This window comes from Vigna radiata, chromosome 5 (assembly GCF_000741045.1).
Source record: "Vigna radiata var. radiata cultivar VC1973A chromosome 5, Vradiata_ver6, whole genome shotgun sequence".
Taxonomy (NCBI): domain Eukaryota; kingdom Viridiplantae; phylum Streptophyta; class Magnoliopsida; order Fabales; family Fabaceae; genus Vigna; species Vigna radiata.
This window is the reverse complement of record NC_028355.1, coordinates 30,033,750-30,050,534: the sequence shown is the minus strand read 5'-3', so window position 1 is coordinate 30,050,534 and position 16,785 is coordinate 30,033,750. Positions and strand designations below refer to the sequence as shown.

General features: G+C 31.9%; 1 protein-coding gene across 1 annotated transcript; it reads left to right on the top strand.

Annotated features, from left to right (window-relative positions):
• Nucleotides 1–11,764: 11,764 nt before the first annotated feature.
• On the top strand, nt 11,765–14,426 carry LOC106761712 (post-GPI attachment to proteins factor 3). The gene is made up of 6 exons (XM_014645280.2): nt 11,765–11,875; nt 12,231–12,325; nt 12,461–12,725; nt 13,007–13,203; nt 13,477–13,664; nt 13,915–14,426. Exons 2-6 carry the CDS (start codon nt 12,231–12,233, stop codon nt 14,208–14,210), a joined length of 1,041 nt encoding a protein of 346 aa, XP_014500766.1. The 5' UTR covers nt 11,765–11,875; the 3' UTR covers nt 14,211–14,426.
• Nucleotides 14,427–16,785: the final 2,359 nt, after the last annotated feature.

Sequence of the window (16,785 nt, the reverse complement as noted above, 5' to 3'; positions counted from 1 at the left end):
CTTGTACTTGTCATTGCATACATTAAACATCCTATTACCCTTGCATATTCCAGTTGAGAAACTACTTTACCACCATTAGGTAATATCTTTAAACTAGGGTCCATAGGGGTTGAAACAAGAGAGCATTCATAATTGTTGAATTTCTTGAGTACTTTCTCAATGTAATGAGATTGAGACAAAATTAATTTCTTATTTTCTCTCTTAATCTTTATACCTAGTATAACATATGCTTCTCCCATATCCTTTATAGAGAAATAAGATGATAGAAATGTTCAAATAAAAGGATTAGACATATCGTTCATAATGTGACCACGACAGACATAATCATCATTCTTTCATTTGTTCCTTTTTTGTTGTTCCTCCAATGTCGCGGTTTCGCTTTCTTTGGGTTGGGAAGAACTTAGAACATATGCCATGTTTAAAGCCGAGAGAAGGAAATGCATCTTCTTTTGCCATTGCCAGAAACCAACGTCTTCTAACTTGTCTAATCTGTGAAAGTTTGCAGACATCTCACGAATTGTTTTCATCTTAGAGAAGATATTGCTTTTAGACTATTGGAACAATTTTCCAAGAACTTAGGGAAACAAGATGAACAACAATGTAGACTTGATATATTCTTCTAGGCATGAATACATACTTTCCTAAAAGCAATATTTTGTCCCTTATAAGAGTGAAGGAGATCACGAAATCCGCTTTTAGATACAAAGAAGAAATACAACGATAATATTCACTCTTAATATTAACGTTAAACAAAAATATGATTGTCAAGAATTGATTTGTGTGTTAAGAGAATGACCGAATGTAGAGAAAAGTCTCATAAAATCTCTCAAGTCTCTTACTTTCAATAGAACACAAGATCCCTTTATATAGATGTTGATCAGACATCTTTCAAATCCAAGAGATACGAGATTCTGACTAGTTGCATTTCTTCATGAATGATTGTAAATTTTCATGAATGATAACTCTTCATAAATGGTTGAAACTCTTCATGAATAATTGTAACTCTTCATGAATAATTATAACTCTTCATGAATCTGAAAATTGTCTTAAATTCTAACATAAATACAATAATATAAATATAAACATGAGCAATAGTATAATATATATATATATATAATATTAGTTAAAATTAAATAGGTTATTAAAGTCAAATCTGAATCCCTATTCAATCTAATAAAAAACCTTAATTTGTTTAACCTTGGGTTTTGGTTATTCGATTTTGAATGGTTTGGATTCATTTTTCAGCTATCATTGAATTAGATCCGTACAATAATAATTCTAATTGAAAATAATATAATACCATTGGTAAATTTAATCTCTAGACCAATTAACAGTAGTATAAGATGAAGCTATATAGGTGTTTAATACCACTTTCAATCTTTAGTATCTAAGATACCATTTATGTTATCACGATAAAAGAAAATGTGTAATAATGTATAATTTAGATAGTTTCTCATTTATTACTAATTTTTTTAACATAATTGCGTGATATTTACTAAAATAAATTAATTGTCATAACTATTAGAAGTGGAAGATTAATAAATTTAGACAGTCAATTTTAATTATTTAATATAATTTAAATAAGATAAGTAATATTTTATCATAAGTTTTATTATAATAAATAATATTAATTCTCTATGAATTAATCATATAAGCGTGATAAATAAAATAAAAAAAAATTGATTTTATAATCATCAATTTAACATGTATATAAAATCATTCGACTTTTTATAAATTCAATATCTACATAATACAATAAAATATATATACATATTCATGTCTTTCATAAAGATGTGAAATCACTGTGCCCAACCAGAGGATGATATTCTCATAAAGTTTTGAGATGATTGGTGAAATATCTTTTGACAATCTAAACGCTTTATAAAAAACATTCTTAGGTTTATATAACAAATTAGAAGAGAGTTCATATATTTGTATACATTGCAAGGCATTAACACCAGTAAGTAAACCTTTATGATTTTTATGATCAAATTTTTATATAAATGTAATTTTTTAGCCAAAAATTCTCCCTGCCTTAGCTAGCATGCCTATTGTCTAAAGATTACTTTGTATTAATATGAAGTGGGAGTGGTCTAAATAATATTCAATAATTAATCAAGAGTAGTTAAGTTTCAAACAATACACTATTTTTAGTAGGGAGATACTCTGTTATAAACAATACTAAAGGATTTTAATCAAGAATGGTCAAATGTTCAAACAATAATTTAGTTATTTGATGGAGTAGTTGCGCTACATATAATACTTAGTTTATAAGGTACAACAATAGTATATAGAGTAAAACTTAATTTATTGATTAAGAAAAAGATGCAATCTAAAGAGTAAATTTTTCTTTCTCTTATCTTTCACTAGTGCAGCGAAGGAAAACGACAACGGTTGTTTTTTACAATACACTTCAGTTTTCGAACTGAAACATATACTGGCGAGGTAAAAAGGTGGGGGCACTTTTGGCTTCGGTTCCAACTAAACCGAGACATATATTGAACTGAAGCCATAGATAGACTTTCTACCTCGATTTTGGCCACAACCGAGGCATATTTCCCTATAATTTTTTTAAAAAATAACAGGTTTGTTTTTGTGATATCCACTATCACAAAAATAGACATGCATTTCAAATAGTATAATAACAACACATATTCAACACAATAGTCAATATTCATCGCATAATGTTTAAAGCATAATGTACAAGGTCTAATAACTATAAATCAACATGTGCTAGTGTATTTTAAATCCTAATAACTATGAACTATTGTATAATCTAACTAATTTTTTTGCAAGTGTTTTCCTTAGGAATGTAAGTGGCTTCTCAGGAAGTGGAGTAGGAGTCTTGAATATCTGCACAAGACAATTGATATTAATTAGTGTATATGAATTTCAAATGATGGAGAAAATCAAAATTCATTAAATTTAAATATTATCATTTCCCAGCCATTTCTAATATGGGCACGAATAGTGTGTGTAATCCAATATATTACGTAGTATCCGCACTCATATGATCTACTTTGTCTGTGACACTACAATATATCATCATAGTTGTAAAAAGTTAGTGAAAATCATTAAAACAAAACAACTATAAGAAAGTATGGCTTTAACATATGTTAAACCTTGAAAGCCATCCATGTAAGCATTTTACCGCTGGCAGTTGATCTCCCAACCATCATCATACGTGCTACAATGGAACTATTAAAAACAAAAGGCTTTAGCATTCATTTATATAATAAAGAAAGTTCAAACATTGAGGTTCTTACCAATCAACTATTTATCTGATATGTTTGGGAGGAGACTTATGCAATGAACAGAACCGCACAACATAACTCTCTAGTATGGAAACAATAAGTAGTTGTCAATGGTGCCTAAAATTGATAATAACTTAATTGTTATATATTAAAATCACAAATGATACTTTGAAATTAACAAACTTCACTTACCCAGATATATAAGGGATAAAATATATCTCCTTCCTCCTTGCAAAACTATTGGTGAGGTATGTTTGGATGTCATCAAATTTATTTGTTTCGTGAGTGACTTAGGATCAATGAACCCATAAGCATCATTGTACCCTAAGTTGTTACTAACACCAAACATATACCTGAAATCAAAAATTACATTTGATATAAGTATACTTGATATATAAATCAATTTTATATAAATAATTTCTCGTAAACTTACATCATCCATAGCTGAATTAATGTAATTTTCAAATTTTCTCTTCCTGACACAAGCTCCACGTCATTTTGCCTATGGAGGTATATTGGGACCTCAGAGCCTCTCCCAAATACATTAGGATTATATTCAACCATCAAAGGCTCATTTACAATGAGGTCACAACATTGGAGCAATGCACCAAGAGGATCGTCTTCAGATAAACGAATCCTCTCCTCTCCATGCATCTGTTATTACATAGAAAAATAGGATAAGTTTCGACATCAATAACATCTAAACTTTAAAATTAAGAAGTGTAAAGTAGGAGTCTATACCGGGGGGTCAAAAACATAACCAACCAAGTGTTTAGGCCAAACGATAAATGACTGGAATGCCTGTGCCACAGTGAAAATTTCATCTGTGAGCAGAGGAACTGAGGCACCTGCTATGATAATGTCGTCTACTAAGACCTTGACCTCATCCTCTGATAGCTCCATACCATGAACAATAGTCGATACCCGAAACATTGTTCCACGAGCTACCAACATCGTCTCAGTACCATTTAAAACGTATAGCAGACATGGACTAGTGTTGTCCATGTCGTCCCCTGGGACGGCTGATGCTGAACAACTTCCTATCCCACTTCTCCCTATTAGAGTAAATGTTAGATTATATAAATAATAAATTATTCAAAATAAATGTTTATTAGTTTTACCTGTGGGAGGCACAACATGTTCTTGTACAAGAGATGGTTGTGGGCGCATCCCATAACACTCAAACTACTGTTGGAACTGGTGCATAACTCTATCAGTCACTTCTGTAGTGACTTCATCATACAATTCCTCCCTAAGCTCCGCTTTAAGTTTTTTTGAGATCTCTTGCGTTATCCTTTGTTCATGTTCTTAGTTGTATGCATATGAAGTCTGTTGGATGTGCTTACCTGTTGCAGGTACATGTTTTGTATGTTATTATTAATGAAAGACAATGATTTGTTATGTTTTTTTTTATCAATTTTGATGTGAAATTTGTTTGATTTATATTTTGCAGGTTTGGTTTTGTCACCATTTTGTGACGTCAAACTCAACTTACAGTACCCGAATAACAAAATTTCCAAGGTCGTTGAACTGGATTGATATCAATATATGGTTAGAAGTACATCAAATGTGCTTTGGCTAAGGGATTGATGACTAGTTGGTGATTTCAGGAATATGTTGTTGTAATGTATTTTAGACTATTTGTCGTATTATATAATGAAATTTGTTTAACTTTTTAGGTTGTTGTTGATGTTGGGGTCTCCAAAGAAGAACTTTCTTATGGTATGGTGAAAGAAGATGTTCAAAAATATGGTGTGCCATTTAAGAAGAAAAATAGAGCACATAAGGAGCAAATAATTTGTGTTGTAAAAGAACAAATGCGGGTTATTGCCGACATGCAAAGTAGTATTCATCATTTAAGAAAGTTGGTTGAAGAGAAAAATGAAGATAAGGGTAAAGAGTTTGGGAAGAAAGCATTTTGTGGAAATGAAGATCCTTGTCAAAGTACGCCAGTTCAACATAAGCACCAAACCTCAAGGTTTAAAGGTCACAATGAAATGAAGGAAAACACTATGTATGATCGAATGAAGGGTTGTACCTCAAAGAAGGTTCAAGAGTTGAGCTAATAAAACTCCATTTACCGTACATAGAAGAAGAAAACAATGAGTAGTAGAATAAGTTGTTCTGATATTTAAATGTTAAGAACTTCAATTCACTTTCTTCAAGTAGAATAGGAAATGCAAATGTTAGGTAATATGTTCATGTAGAAAGAATTGTTCTTTCCGATTGATTTGAATTTAATTTCATTGTATGAAAGTGATTGAATCAGATTTGTTTTATGTTTTCTGTTGGTCCACATTGAATAAAGTTGTTACCCAGGTAATTGAAGTTAGTTGGGCAACCAAATAAGGAGGTTTGTTATGTTGATGTTTAGTATTATATTGACAGATTTGGTTCATTTTATAAATTTCGAAAATTCTTTTCAAGGACATTATATGACTTAAGGTCTATGTTATTGTTGATGATAGACCAAGGTTTTTGAAATTAAGTTTGTATGGACATGATACTCAATTTTTTAATTGGAAAAGAGCATTTGAAGTAAGGACATGATACCTAGTTATTTGAACTTTGGTCCCCAAGGTGTATTTGAAGCAAGTTTTCTTCATTATAGAGCATGCTTATTGAAAATAAAGGTGTGTGGACATCATACTAATTTTTTTTAAGTAGGAAAGATCTATTCATAAAGTCTACCTTCATGTGCAAAACTCATAACTAAAGTCCACAGTTATTTGATTTGATACCAATGACATATAGGAGGTATATTTGTTGTTTTTGATGTTCATTTTGTTACTTAGGGTGTTTGTTTTGTTGATGGTAGATCATCCTTTTTTTAAAATAAAGGTGTATGGGCATCATACTAAATTTTTTAAGTAGGAAAGATTTATTCACAACTAAGTTTACCTTCATGTGCAAAACTTATAACTAAAGTCCCCAGTTATTTCAACTATGGTACCAATGGCGTATTGAAGGTATATTTGTTGTTTTTGATGTTGATTCTGTGGCTTAGGGTGTTTGTTTTGTTGATGGTACACCATCCTTGTTGAAAATAAAGGTGTGTGGACATCATACTAATTTTTTTAAGTAGGAAAGATGTATTCACAACTAAGTCTACCTTTATGTGCAAAACTTATAACTAAAGTCCACAGTTATTTAACTATGGTACCAATGGCGTATTGAATGTATATTTGTTGTTTTTTATTATCATTCTATGACTTAAAGAGTTTGTTTTGTTGATGGTACACCATCCTTGTTGAAAATAAAGGTGTGTGAATATCATACTAAATTTTTTAAGTAGGAAAGATCTATTCAGAACCAAGTCTACCTTCATGTGCAAAACCATAACTAAAGTTCCCAATTATTTGAACAAGGTCAACAACGTAAATGCCCTTAATTTTGAAGTCTAGAATTTATTTTTTAACACTTATTGGACATACAACTAATGTTGAGGCAATAATTATGGCATTTATATGCAACTCCATCCCCAAGGAACAATTTTTTGTACAACTCTTTGTGCAAAATTGCATTGGTACCAAAGACTAAATAACTGGGCACCTAAGGCAAAGGTTTTGCACAAGGTCAACAACGAAAATGCCCTTAACTTTGAAGTCCATAATTTATTTTTTAACACTTATTGGACATACAACTATTGAGACAATGATTATGACATTTATATGCAACGCCATCCCCAAGGAACAATTTTTTGTACAACTCTTTTTGCAAAACTGCATTGATACCAAAGGCTAAATAAGTGGAGACCTAAGGAAAAAAATTTACACAGCAAGGTAAAAAATGAAAGTGCCCTTAATTTTGAAGTCCAAAATTTTATTTTTAACACTTATTGGACATATAGCTGATTTTGAGGCAATGATTATGACATTTATATCCAACTTCATTCCCAAGGAACAATTTTTTGTATAACTCTTTATGCAAAACTACATTGGTACCAAAGGGTGAATAAATGGGGACCTAAGACAGAGATTTTGCACATCTTGGTCAACAAAGGTCATGCCATTCAATTTTAAGTACATAATATTTTTTAACATTTATTGGACATACAACCTTGTATGGATCACATTTAACACACATAATCACATCCACATTTGGTGGGGACTGCAACACAACCCTGTCATAATCAACACCAAAAATAACACAAAATGATAATTCTTATCTTCAAAATGGTGTAACACATTTAAATGGATACTAAAATATATGAATCTCAAATTTCATTACCAATAAATGTAAGGAATACATTTCTTTGAACATTTCTAACAAAAAATATGTACATAGACACCTAATGAATACATTCTCAAATAGTTCTAAGAAAACCAGAAATGACATTGCAACAATCCCTATTATACAACATCTACAATAGCCCTAAATGTTGCAAGGCTTCATCCTTGCGCACATTGTCAATATCCAAAATCTAATCACAAACATACTTTTCCTTAACCTATTGTAGTTCCTCCTAAAAACAAAAAAAATGCACACAAAATCAATAAAATACTCAATGTTGTATCAAAGGTCCAAAGCATTAAAATGTTGATAACTTACACTTGTGTAATTTGGCATTGTTTTCCCTTTGTATCTGTCAACATCATCCCACAACTCCATAAATTTCAAAGTAATAACTCCACAATGATATCTACATCAAACAAAGTTCAAAATACAATTAATGTCATACTAGTTGAATGAAACAAAGAAATATTATAATAAAAAAAGGATTTAAAACTTACGAGTTCAGTTAGGTTGAAGAGTGGACGTGTTGGACCTAGAAGGATGGTTTCTTGTCTTCGTAACGATTGAAAAAATTTCCAAAAAACAATTAAAGATTATGGGCTTGTAAAACAACAAAGTGAACTTTACTTTCCAAACTAGTAAATCAATTTACAAATACAAAGTGGATGAATCAATTACAAGACTTACAATTAGAGTGTCAATCTTTTTACGTTCTTTTCTATTATGGCTAGAGTCCAGTGCAAACATTTGCATGTATGAAATGTTAACAGCGTAGCACCACCAATGTCCGTCATGGATAATTAGGACAAACAACTACTAACAAATAAATGTGTCAACAAATGTACAATAAACCATCAACGTTCTCTCAAACTACATTGTATGACATTTAATTGCACTAACAAATTCAACATTAATTATGTCATCAAATCTAATGATCTCGGAATGGAAGTAGAAACATTTGCATGGATGGAATGTTCACAGTGTAGCACCACCAATGCCCATCATGGATAATTGGGACAAACAACTACAAAAAAATAAATGTGTCAACAAATGTGCAATAATCCATCAACATCCTCTCAAACTACATTGTATGACATTTAATTGCATTAACAAATTCAACATTAATTATGTCATCAAACCTGATGATCTCAGAATGAAAGTATTCAAAGCCCAAACTTTACGATTAATCTTTTTCGTTCGTGAGTTGCATAGAATACGAGTCTACAAGGAAATAACAAATTTAGCTTTCATATGCAAGGTTGTCAAACTCGAGAGTTTACGTGAACTCATGAGAGTCTAGTAAACTCGTAAGAGTTTACTTTGCATGAAAAAAAATACAAATAACATCCTGATTCAAATAAGATAACAAAATTATATAAATTCAAATACATAATTTCATAGAAATATTATTCATAAAAATATTGTAAAACATAAATTGAAATGTCAAAGTTTCTATGTCTAATCCTCTAAGATTAGTAGACTCAGATATAAAACCCACCACAATGAGATAAGTTTTTTTACTACAAACATAAAAAATAAAATGTCCTAAGAGCTTAGAATATTGTGGCAGCACAAGTTTTTTAACAGTGTACTACACTTTATTTTTGAAAAAATGAAATGATGCAATGTTGTAAAATGGTGCAGTGCTGTAAAACAAAATATTATTATTAAAAATATATTTTGTAATAATAATATTTTGTAGTGCTGAAAAATAAAATATCATTAAAATATATATTGCCATTTTATAAACCCAACATAAAATCATTAAAAAATATATGCTGCAGCAGTACCATAAAATCATTAAAAAAATGTGTTGCAGTGCCAATGCCATAAACCCAACCTAAAATCATTAAAAAAAATACATGTTGCAGTGCCAGTGCAGTAAACCCAACCTAAAATCATTAAAAAAATATATGTTGTGTCAGTGCCCTAAACCCAACATAAAATCATTAAAAAAATATATTAAAATCTTTGCTCTTAAAACTGGTGACAAGCAAACTAAACATAAAACTCAATGAACCTAAATTTTAGTGGCAGAGGGTTTGCACTTACGGAACCCACAAGTTTGAAAGTTGAGGGTGAGATCAACGACAAGAAGCGACAAGAATGAAGGCGCAACGGAGGGCGAGATCGAAGGCGAGAGTGCGAGAACGAAGATGAACAGTGAGAACGAAGATAAACAATGAAAGCGAAGATGAACAATGAGTGAATCTTTAAAAAACCTAATTTGGTAAGTTCTAAAAACAAATTCGTTGTGGTTTTGAAATTTCTTCCCAAACTCGCAAAACCGGAACCAAACTTGCGATTTCAGGCAAGTTTAGCGAGTCTATCACCGATTCCTCCAATCCTACCCCAAAAGCGAGTTTGCTTATGAGTTAACTCGAAAGCACTGTGTCAACTCGACTGAGTTAACGAGTTAACTCATGAGTTCGATAACCATGTTCATATGTCATGTCTGTACGAAATTTATAACATCAAATGTCAAATATTTTAACCAACCGCATATAATGGACTAAAACATATCATTTTCACTACTCCAATGGACCTTCGTTCAAAAAAGATGAAGACGGTTGTTACAAACAACATCCCCTACAAAACCAACATTTCATAATTAAACATCATTCGACTAACATAAAAAATATAACAAAAATTACCACACCAAATTTCATTATTTCCGTGTCCTAAAAAGTAACACTCCTACATCCCAAAAATTTGACTGGAAATTTCATAAACAACTCTTCCAAAAGACATGGGAAATGTAATGATGTGTCATCATCTCACTCAAAAATATGATACAAGATTTTAACAATTTCTAAATTCATTACAACCAAGGAGGGTTATACAGAATAACCAAGTTGTACAACTGTTTGTCATTTACGAGCAAAAGAGGAACATCCTCATGCGGGTCACATAATTTTGTCTTAGTATACCATTAATCTAAATTATGGCTTTCGTGTCGCACCACGACCACAACCGAAACTACAAACAATTTTCACATAAACAACTATTAACCAACATTATTCAAAGAAACTAATACATTTTCAATACAAGATATTTACTTACATTGTTATGAGCTTCTTCTTTAATGCAATCAATGACTCTAAAACAAAACATAATACAAAACATAAGTGAAAGCAACCCAACAACAATCACAAACCCAAAAAATTCAAACATTCCACCCAAAAACCACATCAACCACAAAAAACATAAGTGAAAATAACCCAACAACAACCATAAATCCAAAAAATTCAAACTTTCCACCCAAAAACCACATCAACCACAAAAAACGTAAGTGAAAATAACCCAACAACAACCATAATGCAAACCCAAAAAATTCAAACTTTTCACCCAACAAACCACATCAACCACACAATGGTCAACAAAACTTCAAACCACACTTAACGGTGCCACGATAAACACCCAAACACAGCAACCCCTAAATGCTCACAAGTTTTTATAAACAACTTAAACCCACCAAACAAGAACAATGGATTATTGAAAGGAACAACGACAAACTTTAAAAAGCACCTCCAATGGCGGTTTCAACGTTCATTGCTTCCAAACGACGGAATGGTTACAAGCTTTAAAAAACACTTCCAATGATGATTTCGACGTTCGCTGCTTCCAACTGACGGAACGACGACACCGACAACGCTCCGGTCAACGATGACACTCTGACAAATGCTGCAAACTCTGTCAATGACGGGGACACCTGCAGGTATGAGGAAATTCTCTACAATGCTCTCCCACACACACAAATGAGCTTGTATTTCAAAACCCACCAAATGAATCCCACGAAAACAAAATCCTCTGACCCATCAATATCAAGTCATTTTCAATTTTTAAAAGCTTTTCCATATAGACCAATAGTGGCATGACACCTGTCCGGAATAAAAAAATTGTTAAAATAAAGTATTAAAATATCATTATCCTAATATGATACTAACATAAATATTTATTTATTTAAAAAATATTAAAAACAATTAAGGTTGGTTTAGAAATTATTAAGTCACTATATTAATATCTGCACCTTACTATTACTTGATAGTTAAATCATTTAAAAATAATTTTACCTTTAATGTTTTGTAATTCAAACTAATCAAATAAAACAAAAGCTTAATTTTTACGAATAAATCATGCATCTTTTAAGAAGAAAGCATTTGTCAATATATATACATTTAGGGAGTTAATCATTGGTTTGATTTTAAAAAATCACAAATGGCTTAGATCCTTTCATGTGACTTGGTCTTGTTGAAATGGAAAGTGTAATAAATTATTACCTGACTCTTTTCTGTTTGTTTCCGTCATTTCTGGAATCCTTTTAACACTTCCAATTTTTGAACTAAACTTTCGTTTCTGCAAATTTGTCACCACCACGGACGGAGGTAGCATCTCTCCCCCTTCTCTCTCTATTGCTGCATTTGGTTCCATTTCTTTTCTGCAACCTCGTTTTTTATTTTTTCTTTTGGGTTCTTTGGATTCTTCCATCTGATACTTCTTTCAAAGTATAGTTTTGAAGGAAAAGAATAATTGTATTTTTACCTAGAAATGGAAAAATTATGCTGGAAAATAGAGCTAAGTTGGATATCAAACAACTACACGAATACTCTTATACTGTGTGAAATATGGCCTGTTAGATAGAACATCGTAGTTTGTTCTTTTGTTTAGGATTTAGAATCATTATGTATTGAATTTGTGATCTATTTGAATTATAATGAAGGTTTTTAATCTTTTGTTCAGATGTTGCATTGTTACGTTATTGTTTTCGTTTTGGTGTTTTCACCATTTATTGCCATATCAAACGCAAGTGCTGGTGATGCCGATCCACGATACAGGTACACACATAACTCTAATTTTTCTTCAAATCTTCTTTTGTGAAAACATGTAAATTGTTATTTCAATTTCGAAAACATCTTACACAAAAGCAAATTTTGGGGTTTTTGATGTTCTTGTTTTTCTTTGGACGTTAGGAATTGTGTAAATCAATGTGATGAAAGTGGATGCATTGGGAAAAGATGTTTTCCAAACTGTAACATTTCTGCAGATGAAGTGCCTGTTATTGGTCCTCCATGGGGCATGTTAGAGCCACTTTATGCACGATGGAAAAAGGCCCATTGCAAAAGTAACTGTCACTACAATTGCATGCTTGATAGAGAAAAGGAAAGGGAGTTACTAAATAAAGAGCCAGAAAAATACCATGGTAGATGGCCCTTCAAGCGTATATATGGAATACAGGTTGTGTTTCTTGATAAATCATTCATTCTACGCTTCATTTCAATTTAAACATAAATTATCCACGGTTGTTATTTGTACTGTTATCTAATCAAACTTGAAATTTCACTTTTGGTTTTTTTAATAATTGTTTAATGCAACTTTACTACTGAATAATCAGAAAAAAAGTATAATTATGATTAGACAATATACCTATGAAACTACATACAAATTTTGTCCTTTGAATTGATGTCCAAAGACATCAAGTTTTTGTTTAAAGATCTAACATGTCATCCCTTTTTCAGGATCCTGCTTCCATGGTTTTTTCTTTCCTCAATCTTTTAATGCATTTACATGGTTGGATGTCCTTTTTCACTCTTATATACAATAAACTTCCTCTAAAGGCACGCAAGAGGCCCTACTATGAATATGCTGGTTTGTGGCATATTTATGGGCTCTTGTCTTTGAATTCCTGGTTTTGGAGTGCAATTTTTCATAGTAGGTAAGTCACTTAAGCAGATAGTTTTGATATTTTAATTTTACCAAGGCAAATGGTATTCTAACATAGTTGGATTTAGTTATAGCAAATGCAAATGGTAGTCTAACTTATACATGCTGATGCTTTTAATGTCCTTTAAAGGTTATATTTCCTTCCTTACAAAACATTACTATATATTTCCTAAAATCCCACCAAACTAGTTGAAAGAAAAAGAAACAACCTATCTTAATATCTGTTTAATTTAGTGACATGTTTCTTTCTCACAATAAACTGCAGATATTGTGAGATAATAGAGAGGCTATACAGCTTTTCTGCAGTTGCCCTCATTGGATATTCCCTGATTATGGCCATTTTAAGAAGCTTCAATGTAAAAGATGAAGCTACTAGAGTTATGATTCCTGCTCCATTGATATCTTTTGTAGCAACTCATATAATGTACCTCAACTTCTTTAAACTAGACCATGGTAAGTATCCTCCATTAATCTTTACATTGCTGATTATTCCTGAGGACAAGAATCACATGAAACCATTATTTACTTTATTTTCCCCTCAGAAATATGTTCTTAGTTATCTATTCCATCCAAAAGTGTTGCTTTTTCAAAGAAATAAATTTTAATTTGTGTTTTGGTTCACTATTCTTTTATTTTTCCTTATACCATTTATTTTTTTTCCACTTTCTTATGACATTTTATTGAAATTTTTAAAACTCTGCAGAATGGAACTTCAAAGTTTGTCTAGCAATGAGTGTAGCACAACTTGCAACATGGGCAATTTGGGGTGCTGTTAGTCACCATCCATCTCGATGGAAGCTTCGTTTTGCTGTTCTTATCAGTGGCCTTGCAGTGTCCCTACAGATATATGATTTCCCTCCATATGAAGGACATGTGGATGCACAAGCTCTTAGGCATGCCATTACTGTTCCTCTTACCTACCTTCGGTGGAATTTCATCAGGGATGATGCTGCATTTCTAACCTCTGAACGTTTAAAGAATTCCAAGAAATCTAAGTAGCTTGTTTTTATTTCAAACTTCTGATTTGTATTCGTTTATTTAACAAATTTAGATGTTCATTGCTCAGTTTTGTATTCATTGTTGTCAGTTTTGTATTCATAGTTGTCAGTTTTGTATTCATAGCTGGGAAAATGATGAAATTAACCTTATATAATGTCTTCTTTAATGGGCCGATTTATTGTTTCAACATTTCCCTTCATATTCTCGTATTTCTCTTCAGCTCATCTTAACTAATTTATATAAAAAAAATTTATTGGCCAACCTTGTATATCATTTCGTAAGATTTTGTTTATTTATTTATTTAAGATTAAATTCCCTTTTAATTCTCATTTGTAAATGTAAAATTTTGGTTTCATAAAATTTTATTAGAACATAACCCTTCTATTTTTCTAAAAGGGTGTTGCTCCCTCCACCTTCCCAAATGCTTGTCTACCTTCCCATTATTTTCATTTATTTTAAAAATATTTTATACCTTTTCACTATTTTCTTTTATTCCAAAAATATCCTACAACCCCCACTATCCTCAATAATATTTCTCTTTCTCTCTCTACATTATTGGAGTATTCACATGGTTCAGATCGTGATATACTGCAAAATATAAAATTCAGAGAAAACTTCAATATTAGTGTTTCTACCACTTCCATTTTATATTAATAGTAAATAATAATAATATATTATTATTATATACTAACTTTATAATGACAAAAAAACTAAATAAATTCCAAATCTTTAACAAATAACTTTTCTTTTATATTTTAAGTATTTAATAATATTTNTATATTATTTATCTAATAAATTAAATACTTTATTCANGTTATTTGANTCNAANATGTNTGTAAGTTAAAACATAATATAATGTTAAAAATTATAGATATTAAATGTAAAAAAAACACACACATATATAAACATTTTTCTAGAAATTTAGAACAAAATTTTACCATTTATTAAGTAATTTGAAGTAAAAAAAATATATTGAACAACAAAAATAAGATTGAATCAAACTTATTTAAGGGAATATATATATTTCGAAATCGAGAAATTTCAAGTGGAGCAGTTGTTATCCGAGAACAATTAGCCGATCTGGATTTGAGAATTATTATGGATTATTCGTTGATAGAATGGAAAGAATTAGGGGAAGAGGGATCCCCGGACAATGAAAACGAATGGGAAGATCAAAAAGTTGGAAGAAGAAAGAATTTTTTGGTTTGACGTATAGAATTAGCTAAGCATTTTATACCAAGCTATCCTTCAACCGTATAGTCTCGTACCTATACAGACTAACTTAACTTAGTCCAGAAGGTCACCCATCCCAAATTACTTCAGGCTAAGCACGCTTAACCATGGAGTTCTTATGAGTTAGACTACCGAAAAGCAAATACATTTGTTGATATGAGTAGCCAACTTAATTCCTTTAAGCTATCCTTCAACCGTATAGTCTCATACCTATACCTATACAGTCTCTAGATCCCTCTCATTCCGGTGAACAAATATAGAACCAGAATGGATGGTTTTATGTCTCTTACCAGTTCTTCCTCCCGAATTGAGACCGATTATTCAAATAGATGGGGCAAATTAATGAGCTCGAAGTTCAAATTTGAGCCATGTAAATGCTCCATTAATGAGCCATGTAAATGTTCCATTAATGNAGAGAGAGAAAGAAAAAGATTGTTAAGGATAGTGGGAGGTGTAGGGTATTTTTGGAATAAAAGAAAATAATGGGGAGGTGTAAAATATTTTTAAAATAAATAAAAATAGTGCGGAGGTGGAGAAACACTTGGGAGAGTAATCCTTCCTGCACCTGTATCTCGTCCTGCACCTCCTCCCTCACTTTTAATTCCAACTGTGCCCCTATCCCCCTATGGTCTTGGGTTTATAAAAAGTAACTCTGCCGCAATTCAAAAAAACCCTACACCCCCTATTTTCATCTTCCCTGACCAGTCTTCCTCCCCTTCCCTCCCCTCAAACCAGTGCATCCCCTCCTTCCAACCAGTGCATGCAATGCTCGTAAGTTGGTGCTATCGCGTGGGCTGTCAGCGTAGCAGGTAGCTGGGGGTAGCTGGGTAGCAGATCTGGCGTGAAGGTTAGTATTTCTCCACTCGTAGATGTAGATCTGAGTTGTTAACCGCAAATGGTACTGCAAACGCTGCTCGTTTTGCGGTTAAGGAGCGTCGCAGCTCGATCGGCATCCGCAAACAACCGCTGTTCGATCTGCGGTTGTTTTGATTGGGGGTGCATGGAGAAACTGCAACCGCTGCTCGTTTTGCGGTTAAGAAGCACCGCTGCTCGATCGGCGTCCGCAAACAACCGCTGTTCGATCTGCGGTTGTTTTGGATTGAGGGTGCATGAGAGAAACGCAACTCAAACTGCGGTTGGCGTGAAACGCAGTTCAGACTGCGTTGGCCGTAAACGCAGCTCAGACTGCGGTTTAGGAGTTCTTTTTTTTTCAAAACGTTTTTTTTTAATTTTAGCTTGTTTATTAATTTTTTTTAAGTTTATAAAATTTTATATATTATTTATTATTAATGTAATTTAGATTAGGTATTAATTATGATTTTAGATTAAGTATTAATTAATT

Coding starts and splice junctions, on each gene's coding strand:
- LOC106761712 (XM_014645280.2), top strand. CDS start 12,231: ATGTTGCATTGTTACGTTATTGTTTTCGTTTTGGTGTTTTCACCATTT. Junction 12,726..13,006: donor AGCGTATATATGGAATACAG/GTTGTGTTTCTT, acceptor TCCCTTTTTCAG/GATCCTGCTTCCATGGTTTT. Junction 13,665..13,914: donor CTTCTTTAAACTAGACCATG/GTAAGTATCCTC, acceptor AAAACTCTGCAG/AATGGAACTTCAAAGTTTGT.